Source organism: Felis catus, chromosome D2 (assembly GCF_018350175.1).
Source record: "Felis catus isolate Fca126 chromosome D2, F.catus_Fca126_mat1.0, whole genome shotgun sequence".
Lineage (NCBI taxonomy): Eukaryota > Metazoa > Chordata > Mammalia > Carnivora > Felidae > Felis > Felis catus.
This window is the reverse complement of record NC_058378.1, coordinates 40,827,560-40,850,464: the sequence shown is the minus strand read 5'-3', so window position 1 is coordinate 40,850,464 and position 22,905 is coordinate 40,827,560. Positions and strand designations below refer to the sequence as shown.

The 22,905-nt window shown below is 42.3% G+C and overlaps 1 protein-coding gene across 10 annotated transcripts in view; it reads right to left on the bottom strand.

Moving 5' to 3' along the window:
- The window catches only part of NRG3 (neuregulin 3), a 1,060,361-nt gene extending 1,037,774 nt beyond the window's left edge, over positions 1 to 22,587 (bottom strand). For 4 of the 10 annotated variants that reach the window (XM_023240617.2, XM_023240619.2, XM_023240620.2 and 1 more), the window contains exon 1: positions 21,708 to 22,587. In XM_023240617.2, coding sequence (XP_023096385.2) covers positions 21,708 to 22,548 — 841 coding nt within the window. In that variant the 5' untranslated portion in view covers positions 22,549 to 22,587. The remainder of the gene's footprint in view (positions 1 to 21,707) is intronic. The other 6 variants (XM_023240621.2, XM_023240622.2, XM_019814071.3 and 3 more) reach the window with 2 other exon arrangements.
- Positions 22,588 to 22,905: the final 318 nt, after the last annotated feature.

The following is a 22,905-nucleotide window of genomic DNA, read 5'->3' as shown; positions in this document are numbered from 1 at the left end:
TTCTATAGTACATGCATTCACTCACACACACATCGACTACAAATCACATCATTAAGAGTGTAACTGATCAAAAGGAAAATAATAACTATTACATGCATTCCAATTCTAATTGCTGATTTTCAACCTAATTAGATGGTAATAGCGTCAGGCAGTGATAAACAAAAAGTTAACATCCACATGTGATGAAACCCGACAAAACAGTCCACTGGATTAAACTGGGTTTAATCCAAGGGTTCCCTTTGGGCAGTTTAGGACTGAGGGTATTTGGACTAATAATCTGAAAATGTGGGCCAATCCATTTGGAGGTGTCATTAGAATTCATCAATCTGTGATATAACATTTCAAAGTGTTTTTTTTAATGCCAGAAAAAAAAGAAGACATGACAACACGGTAGATGCTATGACACCTGCTTTGATCTTCCAACTGTGAAACTTTACGGACAGATGTGTAAATGATCAGGAAAGCCTTAACAGAGTCAGATTTTTTTACTCCAGGTCAAATTAATCTATTTCTGGTTTGCCAAAACCAGGGGCCAAAGAAGGGGCATCTCTGCCAGACCAGCCCATGCAGATAATTGAAGAACCGAGTCTCCCTGCTCCTTGTGGGGAAGACTTAGCCAAAGGGAAGCAGGCGCCAAGAAAGCAGAGAGCTACAGGGTGCTAGTGTGGCCCTGCACCTTCCTCAGGTGGTTCTATTTTTGTAATATGACATTTAAAACCCCAGTGTCACTCAGTGCTGTGCTGCTCACCCACCCCTCCTGGAGCTCACTGGGTTTCCATGGCACTTATTACCGGGAACAGCAGTAGCCTTGTGGCTGCTGGAGGCAGTGGCTGTCACAGGGCCCAGGTGCAGACCAGCTTACACTGCTCTTCCCTGGAAGCTGAGCCTCCTCTCCAGCTCAACATCCACCCCACAGAGCAGAAGAGCGAGAAGGAAACATTATTGAACAGAACACTGAGAAGGTTCCAGAAAGAAAGGGCAGAGACAGAGGAGTTGAGGTAGCCCCCAGGCATCATCTATTCCCACAGAGGAAGTTGTTAATTTAAGCTCTCCGAACTTGTAGGAATGCTTACTATTTTTTGATCTATGTGTGTGTGTGTTCAGGCTTGTGTTTTGTTTGTTTTGTTTTGTTTTGTTTTGTTTTGTTTTGTTTTGTTTTGGGGTGGGGGGAGGGAGAATCCCAACCAGGCTCCATGCTCAGTGCGGAGCCCAACACAGGGCTTGATTCCACAACGCTGGGATCATGGCCTGAGCCAAAATCAAGAGTCAGACACTCAATGACTAAGCGCCCCAGGCACCCCAGGCTTGTGTTCTTTAGTAGAATCTTACCAGCTTTGTAAGTGTAGGTTAACCTTTAGCACTGTGGTTTTACTGACATCAAACAACCCAAGATGTTCCAGCTCCTAAGGTCACTGAGTCAAGCATAGTTGCACCTTATTCTTTATTTGCTAACTCCTTTGTGACCATGACCCACCTTCCATCTGCCACTATTTCTGGGTGTAAGACAAAACACACACACACACACACACACACACACACACACACACAAAATAAAAAACCTTGTTACTAAATTACACTGGGCAGCGTTCATACTTCTAGCCCTTAGCTCCTCCTCACAGCACGCCTGGCTGTGATGAAGTCCTGGAAGATGCAGAGAGGCATCTGTCTGTACCATGATTGTAGAGAGGAAAGACAAACTTCCCCCACAAACTCCATCTCAGTAACTATGTGCCAATGTTCACTCCCACTGGTAGAGAAGTACAGGACAGAACACCAAGAAGATAACTGTTTTCAAACTATCTGATTCGCAAAACATTTTTGTTGGTTTCCCGGTTGGCTGGTTTGTTGTTAATCACATGGTGTTAATGCCTATAGGGTGGGCAGTATGCAAAGAATGGGCATCTGACACTACACCAAGAATGTGAACTGCTCAGTCGTTCTAGAGGAGAATTTAGGAATTTGGATAAAAAATGTAATTTTTTTGTACATATGTTGGTCAAAGGTTTCCATTCCACACTGTGGACATGCACGGCAGAATTTTATTTAATAATGATCACACCGGAGCAAACTAAATTCTCACTGGGTGATAAGCTCAATATTTTAGTGTGTCAATATACTTCAGCACAGCACCATTAAAAGTAGGGTTTAAGTATTCTGACACAGAATTCTGACATAAGAATTCTGACACAAATATTTTAACATAGAAATTGGTTGCATTCCTATACACCAACAATGAAGTAACAGAAAGAGAAATCAAGCAATCGATCCCATTTACAGTTGCACAAAAAACATGAAATACCTAGGAATAAATCTAACCAAAGAGGTGAAAAATCTATACACTGAAAACTATAGAAAGCTTATGAAAGAAATTGAAGAAGACACAAAAAAATGGAAAAAGACTCCATGCTCCTGGATAGGAAGAACACATATTGTTAAAATATCGATACTGCCCAAAGCAATCTACATATTCAGTGCAATCCCTATCAAAGTAACACCAGCATTCTTCACAGAACTAGAACAAATAATCCCAAAATTTGTATGGCACCAGAAAAGACCCCAAATAGCCAAAGCAATCTTGACAAAGAAAACCAAAGCAGGAGGTATCACAATCCCAGACTTCAAGCTATACTACAAAGCTGTAATCATCAAGACAGTATGGTACTGGCACAAGAACAGACACTCAGATCAATGGAACAGAATAGGGACCCAGAAATGGACCCACAAACATACGGCCAACCAATCTTTGACAAAGCAGGAAAGAATATCCAATGGAATAAAGACAGTCTCTTCAGCAAGTGGGGCTGGGAAAACTGGACAGCGACATGCAGAAGAATGAACCTGGACCACTTTCTTACACCATACATAAAAATAAACTCAAAATGGATGAAAGACCTCAATGTTAAGACGGGAAGCCAACAAAATCCTTGAGGAGAAAGCAGGCAAAAACCTCTTTGATCTTGGCCGCAGCAACTTCTTACTCAACACGTCTCCAGAGGCAAAGGAAACAAAAGCAAAAATGAACTACTGGGACCTCATCAAAATAAAAAGCTTCTGCACAGTGATGGAAACAATCAGCAAAACTAAAAGGCAACCGCAACCGACAGAATGGGAGAAGATATTTGCAAATGACATATCAGATAAAGGGTTAGTATCCAAAATCTATAAAGAACTTATCAAACTCAACACCCAAAAAACAAATAATCCAGCAAAGAAATGGGCAAAAGACATGAATAGACACTTCTCCAAGGAAGACATCCAGATGGCCAGCCGACACATGAAAAAATGCTCAACATCACTCATCATCAGGGAAATACAAATCAAAACCACCATGAGATACCACCTCACACCTGTCAGAATGGCTAACGTGAACAACTCAGGCAACAACAGATGCTGGTGAGGATGCGGAGAAAAAGGATCTCTTTTGCATTGTTGGTGGGAATGCAAGCTGGTGCAACCACTCTGGAAAACGGTATGGAGGTTCCTCAAAAAACTAACAATACAACTACCCTACGACCCAGCAATTGCACTACTTAGGCATTTATCCAGCAGGTGTGCTGTTTTGAAGGGACACATGCACCCCCATGTTTATAGCAGCACTATCAACAATAGCCAAAGTATGGAAAGAGCACAAATGTCCATTGATGGATGAATGGATAAAGAAGATGTGGTATATATATACAATGGAGTATTACTCAGCAATCAAAAAGATTGAAATCTTGCCATTTGCAACAACATGGATGGAACTTGAGGGTGTTCTGCTAAGTGAAATTAGTCAGTCAGAGAAAGACAAAAATCATATGACTTCACTCATATGAGAACTTTAAGAGACAAAACAGATGAACATAAGGGAAGGGAAACAAAAATAATATAAAAACAGGGAGGGGGATAAAACAGAAGAGACTCATAAATATGGAGAACAAACTGAGGCTTGCCGGAGGGGTTGTGGGAGGGGGGACAGGCTAAATGGGTAAAGGGCATTAAGGAATCTACTCCTGAAATCATTGTTTCACTATATGCTAACTCATTTGGATGTAAATTTTAAAAAATAAAAAATAAAATTAAAAAATAAAAAAAAATTTTTAAGAAATATTTTAACATAAAGTGCAAAAGAATAGTTAAAAGAGTTATTAGAGTATGTATAATTTCATTTTTGTAAAAAAATACATACAGAGCAAAAAAAATTAGGTTAATATTCAAGAGGAAGATAACAGTAATTATCTCTGGGTGGTAGAACTACATTGCCTTGGGGAGCCTGGGTGGCGCAGTCGGTTAAGCCTCCGACTTCAGCCAGGTCACGATCTCGCGGTCCGTGAGTTCAAGCCCTGCGTCAGGCTCTGGGCTGATGGCTCGGAGCCTGGAGCCTGTTTCCGATTCTGTGTCTCCCTCTCTGTCTGCCCCTCCCCCGTTCATGCTCTGTCTCTCTCTCTCTCCCAAAAAAATAAATGTTGAAAAAAAAAATTAAAAAAAAAAAAAAAAAAAAGAACTACATTGCCTTTATTTTCCTTACTGTTCATGTTTTCCAATTTTCTATGGTGAACATGTTCTATATAATAATACAGAGAAAGGTGCTGCAAAAAATGATGAAATATTTACACTAGCCACCTTGAGTTTGAGTTAAATGTCACTCTGGCTCATGGCTCAGAGCTGTGTTCTAATCCAATGGATGGAACCACATTCTGACATCAAAATCTTCATATGAACCAACATGCTAGGAAATAATGCCTTACATTAAGATATACAATAGTGCCAGGGTGCCTGGTGGCTCAGTCGGTTAGGCATCTGACTCTTGATTCCAGCTTAGGTCATGATCTCATGGTTGGTGGGTTTGAGCCCTGTATCAGGCTCTGCGCTGACAGTGTGAGCCTGCCTGGGATTCTCTGTCTCCCTCTCTCTCTGCCTCTCCCCTGCTCACTCGCACTTGCTTGCGCTCTCTCTCAAAATAAATAAACATAAATAAAATAAGTAAGTAAGTAAGTAAGTAAGTAAAATAGTGCCTTAGAGATACCATTTCTTAGTCCTCTGTTCTTGTAACACTTCAGCAAGTAGGAATTCTGTTTAATTAAGGGAGAAAGGCACTGTGGTTACATCTAGAACTGAATGAATTTATTTATACTTCCAAATGAAATATTTTGTGTGTTATCAGTAATTCCTCCCAGCTTTCTCATAACTCTGTCTTTGGAATCCATTTACTTTCATATGTATAATAATACACACATTTCATTTTATATATATATATTTATATATATATATATACACACACACACACACACACACATATATACACACACACATTTCATTATATATATACATATTTCATCACACACCACACTTCACAATAACTGGGCTACAACTTGCTACAGCTCTACATCTGTCAGGGGAAGGATAAGACATTTTTTTTTTTTAAGTTGTTAACAAGCAGAGTTCGCCAGACATAAGGACATAACCAAGTCCAACCTATGTAGCACACTGAAACACTATTAGTAAATGCTGAAACGCCAAATATCCCACCAAAAGTATACTAATGAAAAAAAAAAAACAGGGTGGGGTAGGAGATAAAGTGAGAGAGTTGGGGGGCGGTAGGCAGCAGAATTAGGAATTCAAAAATTCCACTAAGACTTTAATCTCAAATTAAGAACTTGGCCTCAGGGAATCTGTGCCACAGAGACTCAGCGAATGTCTTGTCCAACAGCTTTACTTACAGAAGAAACTGTGATTTCAGAGACTGAGTGAATAGTCTACCCTGAGGTCTCAAACAACTGAGTGGCAGAAAAGGGCCTGTATCCCCAAACCAGGTCCAGTGGCCTTCCCACTGGGCCTTAATTACTTTTCTCCCTTTTAAAACTACTCTTCTAATTACCCTACTTTTAATTTTCTTTGGAAGCAAAGAAAAAAAAATGTAACAATTAACAAGATTGAGCCAAGGAACATAAACTTCCCTGAGGTAAGATTCTCCCACCTCTCTCTGTCTCCATGGAAATCACCTCCTGTTCCTCAGCTTCTTCTGCTCACAGTTTGCAAAATGGCAGAGATCAGAGAGGAAGTGGTAGACTGGGCATACAGAGATTTAAAAAAAAAAAAAAAAAAAAAGCCTGGACGATATCCAGAGGCTTCAGAGTCGTTACTTAGCTATAAAAGCGGGGTATACTGCTAATGCCACACTGCTACCCACACCAAACCTTAGGTGGAAGGTAGGAAGGTCTGGAAGCTGAGCCACACAGTCCATTCTTCAAACAAGCTTCTGGGAATAGCTGTACTTCTTTGAATCTCTCTCTCCCCTGGCACATGGCAACCAACCTTCTTCATCAAAAGCAAAAATATTCTCGAACAACCAAATAGCCTGATTTTCCTGGCAAATGCACCTCCATTTTGGGAAGATCCAGAATGATTGCATATAACTGATAGCTGAAGATGAAAGTGGACTTCCTGGCATAGCAGTGAAAAGAAATTGATGGAACAGCTAAGGGTACTCTTCCCAAAATGTAGCATGTGTAATTTATTTTTATGCAATTCATTTCCTACCTTGTAGCTACTATCTGGAGGAAAGAAAGCAGTTCTAGTAGAGGAAACAGATGATTTCATTTGGCAAAGTAATAATGTCTGGGGAAATGTGAGAAAATTCAGTGGCAAATTTCAGCCAAGTGTTTGAGCTTAAAAGTATTGGTGGCCAAAGATCACCCTTCTCTATAGCTTGCTCACAAAGGGACTCTCCTGTCAGTATAAAGGGATCACTGCCCAGCAATTTAATTCAATTTTCACAATGGGAGTGTAGTACCTAAAGACTTTCTGTACCTGGCAGTTAAGGTCTTCAAACCCTAACACTTACATATGCAGCAATGTTATGGCACCCAGGATGAGAACACATGTATTCACTGTGAACAACATTTAGCAATTGCACTAATGCATTATAGAGTACAAGGGAGCTGAGAGTTGCAAATTAGATAATATGTTTGATAGGTGTTGTTATGTATGTGGATTAAGTGACACAATGCAAACATCATGAGAAGGGTTAATTTTGAAAAAGTGTCAGCCATCCATAAAGCTTTGTTCCGATGAAAATGTATTGTGCTTGTTCAGTATCTTTTCAACATCAGTGCCCAAAGCAAGCATCTGCTGTTATGCAGGGGCCTTACCGTTGGTAGCACCATTTTAAAAAATTAAGGGTTTCTTTTTTTTTTAATTTTTTTTTTAACATTTATTTATTTTTGAGACAGAGAGACAGCATGAACGGGGGAGGGTCAGAGAGAGAGGGAGACATAGAATCCGAAACAGGCTCCAGGCTCTGAGCTGTCAGCACCGAGCCCGATGCGGGGCTTGAACTCACAGACCGCGAGATCATGACCTGACCTGAAGTCGGACGCTTAACCGACTGAGCCACCCAGGCACCCCAAAAATTAAGGGTTTCAAAGTGAAAACAAATTTTGCAAGTTTCTGCCTTCCCCTACTCCACATAGCTGAACCACTCCTGCTCCTAGCCACTCCAACTAGCCGAAAGGCATAAACGTCTCCTCGCCATTCTAGAAGAGAACTGTTCAGACGCCAGCCCAGACCCTGCGGAGTTCAGTGCTGAGAGCCTACAGAAGGTATCAGGCAGGAAGACTGTGCTTCGTAAACAGCATATTTTACTGGACCTTTTTTCTTTAGGGTTAACATTTTTGTGTTATCTAGTCATTTAGAAGTAATAGAGCTCTTTAGACTTTTACAACACTCAGCCATTTGCAGTGCATTGTAGGAAACAGCATTTCATTATTTATCATAAATTACTCAGAGCTGCTCATGATGAAAGATGAGCACCAGTGTGGTACCACAGAAGGTCACTCCGAAGCTTACAAAACCAAGTGAAGGGGAAACACAGATTTGATGCTGACTTTGTTAAGATCCCATCTACAGCTATGCTGCTTTCCTTTCAAAGATATCTTCTGATCAAATACACAAAGACCCAAACAAATAACTGCAAAAGGCACCTTTATCTAAGTCAAAAGAAAAAGGAAAAAGATAAACTGAAAGTAAGGCAAGTAAATAACACTAGTATATGTCAGCTGGTTTCTTATAAAGGTTGACATCAGTGAAAATTATCTGATCAGTGAAAAACAGAGAAGGAGAGACGATGTGGGCTATTAATACTAATGTAACATTCATGCTTACAATGGTGTTATAGCCCCTCTATCTGGTAACAATGAACAACCAAGTAAGCTGGCAAGAGTGATGAATGTGACTCTCATCTGAAGGTTCTTTATACTAAACAAAGGCGGGCAGCACAATAATTTTAGCTGTTGGATACATAGAAGAAGGGATGTAGTTCTTTTCTAGGACAGGGGCTCCAGCAGGCCAAGGGAGAGCCTCATGTTACACAGAGCCATCCTCAGAACCATCTTGAAGCAGCAGTGCCTCCCCTCCCTCTTTCCCCACCGTGTGATGAGATCAACAGTGCCATTGCCTTTTAATTGCCATGGGATGTCAGCATTCAATCCAAAAAGGTGTGAGAGTAGCTTCTGGAAAGAGGACCTCACAGGGGTGATGCGGCGATCAATTCATAAAGTACTTTTTGCCTCTGAAAATTCTCAAGGCAGTCACTTTTTAAGTAAAATCAAGAGTTTCTGCTGGCTATTCTCCTTGTATCTTGCAAATTTTTAGATATTCGAAAGCTACTATTTTGAGGTTAAATCTGTGTTGATATGACAATGCAAAAAAAAAAAAAAACTAAACATTTTTAAACACACCCATTCTTTTCCTCCTTGCAGCACTCTGAAGAGGTTCTGGAAGGAAGTCACTACTTAAATATATTCAGCACAAATCACAGACCATATCTTTAAATGCTTTGGGACAGGGGCGCCTGGGTGGCACAGTCGGTTAGGCGTCCGACTTCAGCCAGGTCACGATCTCGCGGTCCGTGAGTTCGAGCCCCGCGTCAGGCTCTGGGCTGATGGCTCAGAGCCTGGAGCCTGTTTCCGATTCTGTGTCTCCCTCTCTCTCTACCCCTCCCCCGTTCATGCTCTGTCTCTGTCTCAAAAATAAATAAACGTTAAAAAAAATTTTTTTTAATGAATGAATGAATGAACGAATGAATGAATAAATAAATAAATAAATAAATAAATAAATAAATAAATAAATAAATAAATAAATAAATAAATGCTTTGGGACAAATTAGCCTTGGAGAACCTTCACAACTTGCTGCTTGCTTCTCCCTCCAAGTCGTCCTGGAGACCTTGCATCTTCTGAAAATACCAGATATTGTGCCCCTTGCTTGCACCAACCCTGACTGTTGTTTCCCATAGCAGCCTAGCCATGTCCTCTCAAACACTCCCTCCTTAATCAGGCCTCGTCCTAAGGAAAAGATGATGCTGCCTCACTAATTCCAAGACAGACCCTCTCTGCCCATCAGGCCAGACCCCTCACTGGCTTCCACACAAAGGGGTGCATGCACACTTCTAACTTTGTTAATTCCCCCTTGGCCCCATTTCTCCATTTCTCTGCCTAAACAAATTCTCCACTGAAATCACTTATGTCTGCTTTCATCACTACTTCCTGAAATGGCCTAATACACTTTTTCAGTCAGAATCATACACTGTGGCACTTGACCATTCTCTGGTACATCTGTTCTGGTCTTCCCAACAAAACCATAAATGTAGACAATGAATTATCTTTCTTACGGATCGTGCACTCGAATGCTGCAGAACTGTGATACAATCACTATTAGGATACAAGTATGGTTCTACTTGTAAGTAAAGTGTGAGATGTATGTAAGATGCATGTAAGATGTGTAAGATGTGTGAAAAGTGTGGTAGCTCATGCTGCATCAGAAACACTCCTGATATGGGTGAAAGAAAATCTTATTTAGTATAAACACAAGTGGGGCACCTGCATGGCTCAGTCGGTTAAGCATCGACTTTGGCTCAGGTCATGATCTCACGGTTTTTGAGTTCGAGCCCCACGTCAGGCTCTGTGCTGACAGCTCGGAGCCTGGAGCTTGCTTCAGATTCTGTATCTCTGTCTCTCTCTGCCCCTCCCCCACTTGTGCTCTATCAAAAATAAATAAAATGTAAAAAAATAAAAATAAAAAAAAAACACAAGTACCCACTCAGAAAGCCTTAAATTGAAAAAGAATGTGGGTATCTTGAATGGAGTCTCACTAAGCCAGGATCCCGAGAACAAAAGGAAGCTGCTAAAGCCAGAAAGACCCTCTTCACACCTGTTAGACTGTGTGGCGTGAACAACAAACACAGCATTATGATCCACTGGAAAAATCCACACACGCAGGCCACCACCCTGGTAGCATGAACTGAACTCCAAAGGAATGATCTGAAAGATTTCTCTTCTATTTTTAAGTTTGTATTGATATATAGAGCTTGATGAATTTTGACCAATAGAACTCACCCATGTAATTAACACCCAGATCAAGAAGCAGATAATTATCATTATCTTAAAGCCTCATATCATGGGTCTCTCTGTTCACTACCTGCCACTTCCCCAAGAGACTCACTACCTTGACCTCTAACATTCAACATTATATTAACAGAGTCCTACTTATGTTCTGACTCTTTCCGTTCACCAATGTATTTGTGAGCTAGCCTAAAATATTTTGAGCACAATTCGTCACCAAAGATTTATGTTCTCTACAAGTCACTACTGTCCATCGGCCTATGGAATTTATCTATCTGTAGTGGAACCACCTAACATTAGTAGAATAAGTATCTTATGATTCTGTGAGAGGTTTACAGCATCTAGAAAATGTTTGAACTGGTCATCCCACCTGTTCTCATTTGACCTCAGCCTTCCTTCTAAGACCAACCACTTCAAACTAGCCTTTGTATTCTGCTTTCATGTGATCCTTAAAATAGACCAGATAATCGGTCTATACATATACACAACTGATTGACTTCTACTGCCTATGGCCATCCCAAGATACACTACCAAAGACTGCCCAACATCTATCTGCAGGCTGCAAGAGCCATTAAGTAACTCATTAAACCTCTATCTTCTTCATACTTATAAGGTCAAGGTTAATAATCAAAAGCTCAAGGTAAGATACTCTGCCTTCAATAAGGCATTATTTCCCATGAGCAAATGAAATGCATTTATATGTCTACGCATGTGCATTTCACAGCAGGAATGCAACTCAGCCAACACTTTAATGCTGACACCACCAGTCAAGACACAAATACTTGGACTGAAAAGAAAACAAAAACTTCACAGAACCAAGACCAATAATTGAACTGATTCATGGAACGTATTCTCTACTTTTCCAAAAGTTTAATAACTTCTAACCAGAGAGAGAATTCGTGACCATTAAATAAGACAGAAAATACAGCAAAATACAATGAAATTAAGCAGCATTCCCATTCCACAATCCAGAAATCACCACCATTAACAATGTGGTATACTTCCTTTGAATATAGTTACTGTATACATTAAACCCATCTATTAATCTCCATAGCTTAATATAATTGGAACTTTATATAATTTTCTACCCAAAGTTTTAGACAATTTATACTAAACACTTTACAGTATATTTTAAATTATTAAAAATACAATTTAATAGTTTTGTGAATCTATCACATGGCCAAAGTAAAGTTTACTTTACTTATAATTTATTTCATTTTAACCTAAACCATATAAATTTACATTCACTTGCCAAGAATTTAAGGCTTTTCACTAAATTTCTGTTACCTTTCTTGTGAAAAACCACACCCAACTTACACACTGCAATGTTTCCGTTTGAGTTTATTTATTATGGAATGAGAACATAAAGCCACATGTGAAACAATCCAAGTGCAGATTTCTCATGGATATGTAAGTATATTCTACCTTAAACTTGCCCACAACTTCTCCAATAAGCATTGTTTTTAAAGTGACTTATCTTTAAGGAGTATATCCAAAGTAAACCACCTAGTTCTCACTGAAACCACAATTAATTCATGGGTTTGCATCCTGTTGGAATATATTACCTCATTACAGTAACAAGAACAACAAGCATAAATAGATTTAGATACAACTACGACTTGGTAAACACACCTCTCATTTGGTGAAGGCTGACATCCAATGAACTGGGGCTGTTCAACATGAAAGGGGCATTGGTGAGTTTTTCAATCCAGAAATAGAATCCCATACAGAAAAGTCAGTTAAGTAGAATTCAGTCAAGATAGTGTATAATATAAACATTTCTGCACTCCATTTTTACTTTTTCATTCCTGGAGTCTAGATGTTGCCATCATGCCAAAAAATCTTCTGTTTATCAATTTGGAAAAGCAATCTCACTTCCCCTCTTCTTGATGAGTACAGCTGTCATTCTCAGTCTACATGATTCATTCATAGTCTGATGGGGATTTTGACAAGGCAGGTTCCCTCACATTACAGTATTCCTATCCTTCAGCATGACTATTCAAAGACTGTAATAAACCAATCTTGGGATTTGACCAATTCCTGTTTTCTTTTCGTAAGTTTGCAGAAATATAAATCCCAATCATCTTTCACTTTAACCAACAGAATCGTTCTTTTCCTTAGAGATCCTTGCTAGACAGAAATGTCAAAGAAGTAAGCAGTGACTGGAGTCCAGCATGGGGTGTTCCTGGCAGACTATCAGAGTCTCACCAATGTTACTCTTCTTTGGAGTACTGGCTAAAAAGTCAAGGGTGGGTACCCTGGAGTATAGTTCCAAGAGGGAATTCAGATGCTCTGCAGGAGACACTACATGGTAAAACACCCGATATTTATCTGTTAGGGTTGGTAGTTCAGTCTGTAGGACCGCAAGGCTATGAATCCAAATGTTCCCTGATACATTTCCATTGGTCAGTCTCAGCATATGATGCAGTAACTACCATAATCAAGAGCAAGTTTGGAATGGTCAGAGAAGACTATTTTGGCTGGATATTAGGAAGCAGAGAAATAAAGTCTGTAGCTGTTCCTTATCATTGGTCTACTGAATCACCAACAAGCAGCCACAGGACAAAAGAGAAGATCGAGGAATACAAGTTTAGAGAACACATTCTTTAGCTTTTGTTGAAACATCCCCTAAATTTCTCCTTGGACTGAAAACCAGGACAATTTCTCTGGTTTAAAAGGCTCCCTTTGGGACACCTGGGTGGCTCAGTCGGTTGAGCGTCTGACTTCCACTCAGGTCAGGATCTCACGGTTCGTGAGTTGGAGCCCTGCATCTGGCTCTCTGCTGTCAGCTCAGAGCCCGCTTCAGATCCTCTGTCCCTCTCTCTGCCCCCTCCCCACTCATGCTCTCTCTCAAAGATGAATAAACATTAAAAAAAAAAAAAAGGTTGCAAAAAACAAAAAAAACAAGAAAAACAGAGATAGAGCAAATATGTCATTTGTGGAGTTTACGAAGGCAAATGCCACTGTCCCTGAGCTAAGGGCTTGAATGAAGCCATGTACACAGACATGGACACAGTCTTACTAATGGATTAGAATTTGGGGTAGGGAGAGATTACCTGTAAAAGAATATCATTCGGTCTTCCTGATCCTTCAAACTATGCCACTTAGCAGGTCCTTCGCAAATTAACAGAACCACTCTAGGCCAGGTTCAAGTACCTGCATGAGTGAGATAATCATACCTAGGCCACTGGCCGAGATGATTGTCTTTGAGTCCTTGATTCAATCAATAAATAAGACAATAAATAGGGCAATAAATAAATATGTAAAGTGCTCGCTCTCCTGGCACACAGTAAAATTCCACAAATAGCAGCTCTCATTGTTATTTGCTGAATTCTCAAGCCCATTCCAAGACTGAGCTTCTGTGAAGAATTCTTCTGCACTTCTACAAGCAAAAATCACGGCACGGAAACCAACAGAGCCTGATCCTAAAACGATGATAAGACTGGGATTTTTCTCTTAGTAAAGTTCTAACTCACTGGCAATTCACAGGAAGATCATGACTACGATCACATGTAGTCATGGGATGTGTATCATAAGAGGCAGGCCAATATGTTCGGGAATTCTTATCAAACATTTAGCATAAAAATTCTATTAACTCTGGCTCTAATGTACTCATGCTAAAATAGCTGCGCACATTCAGATGATCTTATTTATTTTCCTAATGCTCTTTTAGCCTACATTGTATCCATGATACGCACTATCACTTCTAAGAAGAGAAAATCTTATCACTGGAAGCTGCTAAACTTCTATTATTAAACTTAATTCTCAATTCAGTTTGCAGGCTAGTTTCTGACTCGTCTCTTTTTATGCCTGGGAATGGCAAAACCTATGATTTACTTACATGCACCAACCTGTCTTGAAAAATAAAAGCTTGTAACAAAAAAGTAAACTTTGAAATATAATTGAGGATTACCAAACACAGGACCAGATGTTTTCAAAATGCTAACAGTAAAGTTCCCCAAAGTGCAAAGGTATACATCTAAAAGAGCTCTTTGATAGAGCCGAGCAACCTATCAATCCTCTGGGGCTTAATTCACAGTAACTTCTAAGAAAAGAGGGGAACAGAATGCAATGCAGAGATCTCCTGTTTTTACTGAAGTTCTCTCCAAACTCCAAAGACTCAATGACAACAAGACAGTGTGGGAATGGAAACAAAGAGAGGCATAGGGCATTTTTTCTTTCATCAAGAAACCTAAAGATTTCTGTAGATTTCAGGTTTCCAGATAAACCAACAATCTCACTCATATCCCACCCCCCCAAACTTCAGTTCCTCTCTTTGGTAAATGCATGTCCAAAATAAGCGTTTAAAAAAAGCGCACCAAGCAAAGGGTGAGAAATGGTGGGCTCCAGTTTGTGGAATAAACAAAATTTCCAAGGTGATTTGAGGTAGATTTCCACACCATATTCTACTGTGTGTGCCAGGGTATCCGAGAGGAATACAGAAAGATCCAAGGGCATACAAGAACAATAATCTCTCATTGTGATAAAATATCCCTCAAGCTAGGTAGCAAACTAGCTCCAATATCTCAACTGAATTCAACAGCCTGATGTGTTCTTGGAGGAAAATACCCAGTCTATCCACTTCCCATTTCTCTGGACATATAAACAGTAGAGCGTTTTGCAGCTTACATACCCTTTTACAAGTGGTATACGAGGCAGGTAATTATCATGACCCTCATTATCCCAGTAAAGGAAGTTAAGGTTCAGAGAACAATGGTTCTTTGAGGTTGCAGACTTATCACTAGATTTAAGGCTATGGGTTTTGCTTTTGTTTTTGTTTTGTTAATGCAAATCTTTGTCACGGTCACAAAAGTCTCGAGAAGTAGTCACTTTCTTAACCTAGCTCTGCTTAGCCAGCTGACTGTCACCACCCGTCCAGCGAGATGAACCCTGTTGGGCCCTCCTGTCTGTTGGAAAAGGCCACCAGGGAAGCTCCAAGAAGCACACACAGCTCTGTGACCAACTTTTGGGGCAGCCGGGGCAACAAACCTGTTTACGCCAGTAGCTCTTACCGTAATTACGCAATTGACTTAAATTTGTTGGAAGCCACTGACATATGATTGTGGAAATGAAACAGAGCTCTAGTTTCTATTGAAACATAGTTGAATGCTTTGTAGAAACTCCAAATGGTGAGTTGTTTGCAAAAAAATAAAATAAAATAAAAGTTATTTGAATTGCATGGGCAAGAAGATTAGAAAAGATACCCAGGGCAAGGAAAATAGTATAATGCCCATACACAATCTGGTTCAAATTCCTCCACCAGTGTCTTCAAAGAAGAAAGAGGTAATTAGAGGTACAGTTTATGAAAAAAAAGAAAAGCAAGGAAAAGAAACAGATGCTAAAGCTCAAACTTATCGACACATCTTCAAGAAAAAGCTCTGCCCCTAGATCAACATATGTGAGAAAGCTTTATTTTAACTCTCTGCTTCTTAAACTATTACTTTTCTAGACTTCTTAAATTAACCAATTAACTACCAGCATTGTGATGCCCCAAACTGATGTTCAATAAATAACATGATGTCATCATGTTCAACTGTACCATTGTTTTGTGGAATCACACAACAAGCGATTCCACATACAAGTCAAAATTTGTATGATTTGTATACCAATTTTTGTGGAACAATAAATGGCCATGAGGCTTCAGCTGAGTTTTTGGAATCCTTAAAATTTTTTCTACATTTAAAAAATAAAGCACAAAGGGCGCCTGGGTGGCTCAGTCAGTTGAGCATCTGACTTGGGCTCAGGTATTGATCTCACAGTTTGTGAGTTCAAGCCCTGCACTGGGTTCTGTGATGACACTTCAGAGTCTGTTTGGGATTCTCTCTCCTTCTCTTGCTTTCTCACTCTCTCTGCCCATCCCCCACTCACACTCTTTCTCTCAAAATAAACTATAAATAAATAAATAACGCACCAAGACAGTTTACTAACTCAACTGCATAAATGAGTAGACTTCTTTTCTTAACTTTCTACATCAACTTAATCTAACATCATCTTAGCTGGAAGGCTGACTTCTATAACAACTTGAAATGACCCGGAGATGTTAAGAATACCAAAGAAAAATTTTAAAGACTACTGTTTATACTATAATCTAAGAAATAAAGGGATTAAAAAAAATCAGAAGTCTGTAAGGAATCTTCAAAAGAGCCATTATTCAACAGGAATAAGAGAAGTCCTAATGAAACAGTAGCAAAGATGGAAAATCAAACTAAGAATCTATCCTAAAACTTCCATTAATAATTACACAAATACAAAACACCTACTTTGGTATGTTTTCATTCAGATATAACAAGACTTTAAACAAGGGTATTCCCTGGCCCTTTCAGTATGTGTATGGTTCGGGAGGAAATGCTTTTCTGAGTATAGACAAGAAAAACTTCTGGGATCTCAAAATGTCTCAGTGGTATTTGTCAACCCAGTATGGCTCTGCCTCGCCCAACACAAAAGTCTAATGATAAAAACAGACTCAAAGGGAGAAAAATGAATTTCCGTTCTATTTACAAGCAATTCAAATGCCTTTTACAGACTTAGATTTATGGCTCTTCCCTTGTTCTTATATATTTCAGGGCCAACTTTCATGTTCCATTTTCAACATCCCAGATAGAATATCAAGATATGCTTGGCACTGGATACCAGAGGCTATGAGGAAAGAATTTCTACAAAAGAAGCAAGTTGAAAATCTGCCTCCTTCTCATTGTGGTGTGGAGAGGAGGAAGAGCTGGGGGAAGTATTCCCATGGGAAGAGAGGTCCTGTTCATCTGCACGCCAGACCTCCCAGGACGGCACTGTGTTCACACTCTGCCCCAGTACTCTTGCTCCTGGCCCAGCTTGGATTTAGAAAGTTGGTTTCTTTAGTAACAGAGAGAAGTCCCCACAAACCAGCTTCTATCGTTTATCTGCTGAGGTTTTTCCCTTTCCGATGAGTTTGTGGTTCAACACCATGTTCAAAAAAGGCTATCCAGGAAACATAGCACAAATACAAAAGGTGGCTGGATTCACCCATCAACCCTGCAAAAGGTACTTTCAATTAGTAACAGCATTCCCAACCCCTTATCTCAGTCATGGGGAACTGAGGAGGAAGGCTTAAACCACCCTGTCTTAAGACCAAACCAAAAATGGCTCTAGAAAGAGCTTTGCCAGTTCTATGCCCACACCTGCCCCTGCCCTGTGTTTCTTGTGTGTGTGAGGATGATGAAGCACAACATAAGTTGTCCAAAGGGCAAAACATACAGTGTAACTGATTAAAGCAGAAAAGTCTCATAATCTTATATTAAGGCCAACGAAATCAAAGCATACTCAGGTTGCAGCACGTGCTCCTAAAAAAGTTCTCAATTGGATTTCATAAGAAATACTGACCTCAAGCTCCTAATCCTCTCACATTGGCTACTACACATGACTGGGGCCCACACCTGCTCTGTTGGAGTTCCTCTGAAGGATTCAATTCATGTGTACAAAAGACAATACGTAGGAGTAACTTCATTTAAACAAATTATACCTAAGGCTGCTACAAAACAACTAAGAGTACTCTTACTGAAAGACTAAATGTTTCTAAAAGAACAGACAGGAAGATACTCTGTTATCAATGGCAGTCTTCAAAATCACAACAGGTATGATTAGGTAAAGTTTTACTTAAACAGACTTGGTTATATTAAAATTACCCGCATAGCATGTTTACACATCAAGGATACATTTTACATTTATCTCTTCACTAACTACACTATTTGAGATTTGTGATCTTACTTACTGTAAGATCTTACTATACACCTTCCAAACAGGACCCAAAAACTAACCAATTAAAAGTGGTTCTTTGTATTTGAATTTAGCCAATGACTCTGGACTTTTAACTGTGAAAATAGTGCTTACTGCTGAGTAAAATAACAATCCAGACTCGTATTGACAACATTCTACATATAAGTTTCAGGTCTAAAAATAGAATTCAATGTGCTGTTAAAAGGCTGTTTGTACACTAGTCAAAATCACTGTTCTACTGTCTGTAGTAAATCTCCTTTCAGCTTGAAAAATCTGTGAACTAATCAAAACTTTCAGAGGTAAAATGCTTCAAGGATGTTTTGATGAAATAATCTAGTGGCAATACATTTAAAATATTTGTTTCTAAAACATCTGAACCTAAAGCAAATCCCGGACAACCAACCGGGAACCCAAGAGACCCCAGTAACACTGAACAAAGTTCTGGTCCAGCTCATGGTCTAAAGGTTGGAGGGGAACAAGAGACTAGTCAACTTCAAGCCCTTCCTCTCCCTCTGTGTTTTAAGTTCAATCTTTCTTCATCTTTGATCCTACAGAAAATTAGAGTCTTCTAAACTGAGCCTGCCCCATAACAAAAACAGCTTTTGTTTTGCCTACTACCCATCAGCAAATGTGTTGATTCTAAAGTGAACCAGGTTTTTTTCCTCCAAAGATCTGTGTTGCCTTTACAGACAGAATCCTACTGACTGACCTAACAGGAACACAGAGACATTCATTCTGTAAGCCTTGAGATGTTCAATTCAAGAGCAAGGACGCTGGCCATTAAAGAATTTGTGACTTAGTCTTGAAAAACCAGAGCCCTGTCCTTAGCTGTCCTCAGGTGCTACAACACAATTCATGACTTTCACTAAAACAAGAGGAAAAAGCAGGGAGGGAGGGAAGGAGGGAAGGAGGGAAAGAAGGAAGGAAGGAAGGAAGGAAGGAAGGAAGGAAGGAAGGAAGGAAGGAAGGGAGGGAGGGAGGGAGGAAAAAAAAACCAAAAATCTGCTGAAGTCTAAAGGCAGGAAAGTAGGAAAAAGGGGAATTTCTCTCCTGGGAACTTTAGTAACATAATCAAAACAAATGAAAAATAAAATGCAAGATATTCAGGCCATTCTTCAGCCCACAGTAGCAGTGCTAATAATCCCTCAAAAAATCCTTATATCCTTTTGTTAATCATCTTACAATCTTGGACCAAAAAATAAAATAAAATAAACTGTCCTTTTCTTTAAATTACCATAAAAATCTATCTAGTTAAATTCATCCTTAACGGAAACAGCATAATCTTTCTTTCATTAAAATTTCCCTTGTTGATATATGCAAACCAGGTCAGTTTCTATTGGATTTGCATACTTGTGTTTTATCCCTTAATTCAACTCCTTATTGAAGGTTTAAAAAGAGCCAAGAGCTGGACCTCAGATACACATAAAACAAACACTGCTTATATGTCTAAGCGAACACTGACACCATTTACAGATTCTCCACCCCCTCCCTTTTCCTTGGGGCTGAGAGCCTTGTCAATAATCATTACTTATTAAACAGGCTGCCATTCCCTTCTACAAAATGTAGAAAAGGAGCATGGAGGGGTAGAAATAATTACCTTGGCCTTTTCTTTAAAGACCTCCGGAATGGGATGCAAGGAAATCAATTGAGGGAGAACATGAAATATCCCCCCTCCCCCAGGTATAAGACTCCCCCCCTCCACCGGCACACCACATACACACACACATCCACAGTTGGGAAGTACACCCACACTCCATTATCCGTACCAACTGCACCGAAAGATAAAAATCCGAGGTCTCCCGGATACACACGTATATATTTTCCAACCACTGAGTATGTTCACACATACACTTGCACATCCTTTATGCTCCACAAAACTCAAGCTAGATTTCCTGAGAGAAGCCTCCAAACACCTCCTTGGAAAACATGCTCTCAAAAATGATTGCTTCAGCCAAAGGAGAGGGAAGCAGCAGGTTACTGGTTTGACTGCCATTCTGGTTTGTGGCAGATCCCCTCCTTCCCCTCTTCTCCCTGACTCCCAATTTATCTTTAGCTTATTTTTTCCCCCAGAGTACGGGTATTAAGGAATTTTTCTCCTGGACCTTATCCACAAACACACTAAATCCTTGCTGTAAAAGTTTCAAGTGTTAAATAACACCCAGGGTGAGAGCACAGGTCAGGAAAATGAACTTCCAGATGACTGAAAGCATCCCAGGTATTTCTGCTGAAGAGAAAATGATGAGCCCTCTTCCTTTCCTCTCCAGATGTTACAGCTCAAAACAGAAATATGATGGAAAGAGAGCATAGCCAGGCAGTTTTTGAAGAACGGGCTTGCACAGAACTTGAACTGGCAGGCTAGGGGTTTGTCCTAAATAACCTTCACAGGTTGCAAACTGTTTCCCATATCCTAATCAACAGTCAGATTGAAAAGCTTTCTAAAATTTCCTTAGAATAAGAGCAAGGTGGGGGGGTGGGGTGGGAGGTCAATTAGTCACACAAAACATTTGAAAAGATACAGAGAAGAGATACACCATCTATACGAATAAATAGGGATCTATCACTCTTGAGGTAAACTGGCCAGTATGGGCAGCAATCGCCCCGTGGTTGAAGAGGCCACATTCACAGAGTGACCGGTTTCAAAAGGGCTGGACGTTCTCCCCTGGAGTGCAGAGAACTATCCCATTCCTTATATTTTTCTGGCACAGAGGGAGGGGAGATGAGGTTCACACCCCACCTCTGGGAAACGAACAAAAGCAAATGCTTCACAGCGCTGAAAAAACTCCTCCTCCGTCAGGACCCTAGAGGCGGTAGCTCCGCAGGGCTCCCTTCCCATTTCCCCCTACTTAACTCACTCTGGGAGGCCAAAGAATCAATCTCTACACCTTGCAATGGCCATGGGCAGAGTGGGATCGGTTTAGCCCTCCGCCATGGATCGCCTCCTTTCCCTACCTCCCCCAATGGCTTCTAATTAACCCTTCCTGGTCCCTGCCCGGGTCAGGGCGGCTAGTAGTCCTACAGGTTCGTTCTATCGACATTTCCATCAAATATCACCACCCCCCCCCCCCATCCACACACACACACCCACCCACATGGACACAACTTCCCTTTGTGGTTTAGCGTCGGTCAATTTGCATGTGCTTTTCTTTCTCGCCTTCCTACGGGCAGGGAAAGGGCTCAGTGTTTTTGGGAAGGCCCACCCTCCCGCCCCAGCTCTCAATAGTAGCCGGATCCGGGAGCTCACCAGCAGGTCTGCAGTGAGCAGAGATCGCCCTCGCGTTAACCCTTTGAAGAGATCTGTTCTCATCTGGGACCCGCTGAAGTAGGCCGGGTGGAGCTTGACAACCTCCCTCCGCTTCCTAGCGCGCCCCCCCCCACCTCCACCTCCCCCCCAACACTGACCCTGAACAGACCTGCACCTTTCTCCTCCCTTGTGGCCAGTTTTAACTATCTCATTCACTGCTCCAAACCTGAAATAGGATGAAGGGTGGAGGACGCTAGAAGACAGGCGGCGGGGAGCAAAGACAGCAGGAGGGCAAAACGGAAACTCAGTAGTAAATCAGAGTTCAGACCAGGTGTACACTTACGAAATTTGGGGCTGGTGCTCGTTTCTGGCGCGGTGATGGCAGAGGAGGAGGAAGACGAGGAGGAGGAGGAGGAGGAGGAGGAGGGGGTGGCCGCATCCTGAAAGGGAGACAGGGTCCAGGACGGAGTGGAATCATGAAGGTAGGAGGAGGTAGCGTATGCCGCAGTGGGCCAGGAGGGCATTGCCTGGGTGCTGGGGGTTCCTGGCACCGGGGGTCGGGAGCCCGGCGTGCTGCTACTGAAGAAGGGGGCCGTGGTGGACAGGACCGTCGGGGGGGCCGCAGTGTTTCGTGCGGTGGTGGAGCGCGGGCTGGCCCGGATGGGCACCCGGTGTCCGGGAAAGCGAGTGGGCGCCCGCGTGATGGTCGTCAGGCGGGTGCTAATCCGGTTGGGCGTCCTGGAAGAGGCGGCGCCGCCGGCGGAGGGGGTGGCGGGGGACGCAGTGGAAGTGGTCGTGGTGGTGGTCTCCATGGCCTTGGGGAACGAGCTGGGCTTGGAGAGGAAGAAGGGGTCCTGGCCCATCCCCTTGGAGTCCACCAGGTCGGTGGGCACGTATTCCTTGACGGAGCCCACCACGATCCATTTGAGGAGCATGAGGCTGAGCCCCAGGCCGATGAAGCCGATGAACAGAGGCACCACGCACAGCCACGTCTGCTGCCGGTTCCACACGATGCAGTCGCTACAGCGTAACTCCCGGGGGGGCTCGGCCGCCCCTTCGCCGCCGCCGTCCGGGCCCCCGCCCGCCGCTGCCGCCGCCGCAGCCGCCGCGGTGCCCTCCTCGGCCGAGGCGGCGGCTGCCGAAGCGGCTCCAGGTGGCGAGGCAGCGGCCGCACCTTCACTCATCCTAGGAGCCGGTCTTCACCTTCGCCCCCCCGAGGGCCGCGCCAGAGGCATGGGGCCGCGCGGGCCGGGCGCGGGCGCGGGCTCCGGCGGCGGCGGCGGCGGCGGCGGCGGGCTCGGGCGCAGGCAGCGGCCGCGGCGGCCGCATGCAAATCGGCTCCCTGCCCCCACGCCCCTCCCCCCGAGAGGCGGGCGGCGGGCGGGGAGGAGAGGAGCGGGGGAGGGGACGCGGGCCGGGGAGGGGGCGGCGAGGAGCGCGGAAGAGGGGCGAGACGGGCCCCCGGCGCCGCCGGCCGGTCAGGGAGCGGCTGGGCGCCTCTGCAGCCCGCCAAGCGGCCTCCTGCGCGCCGGGGCCCCGCG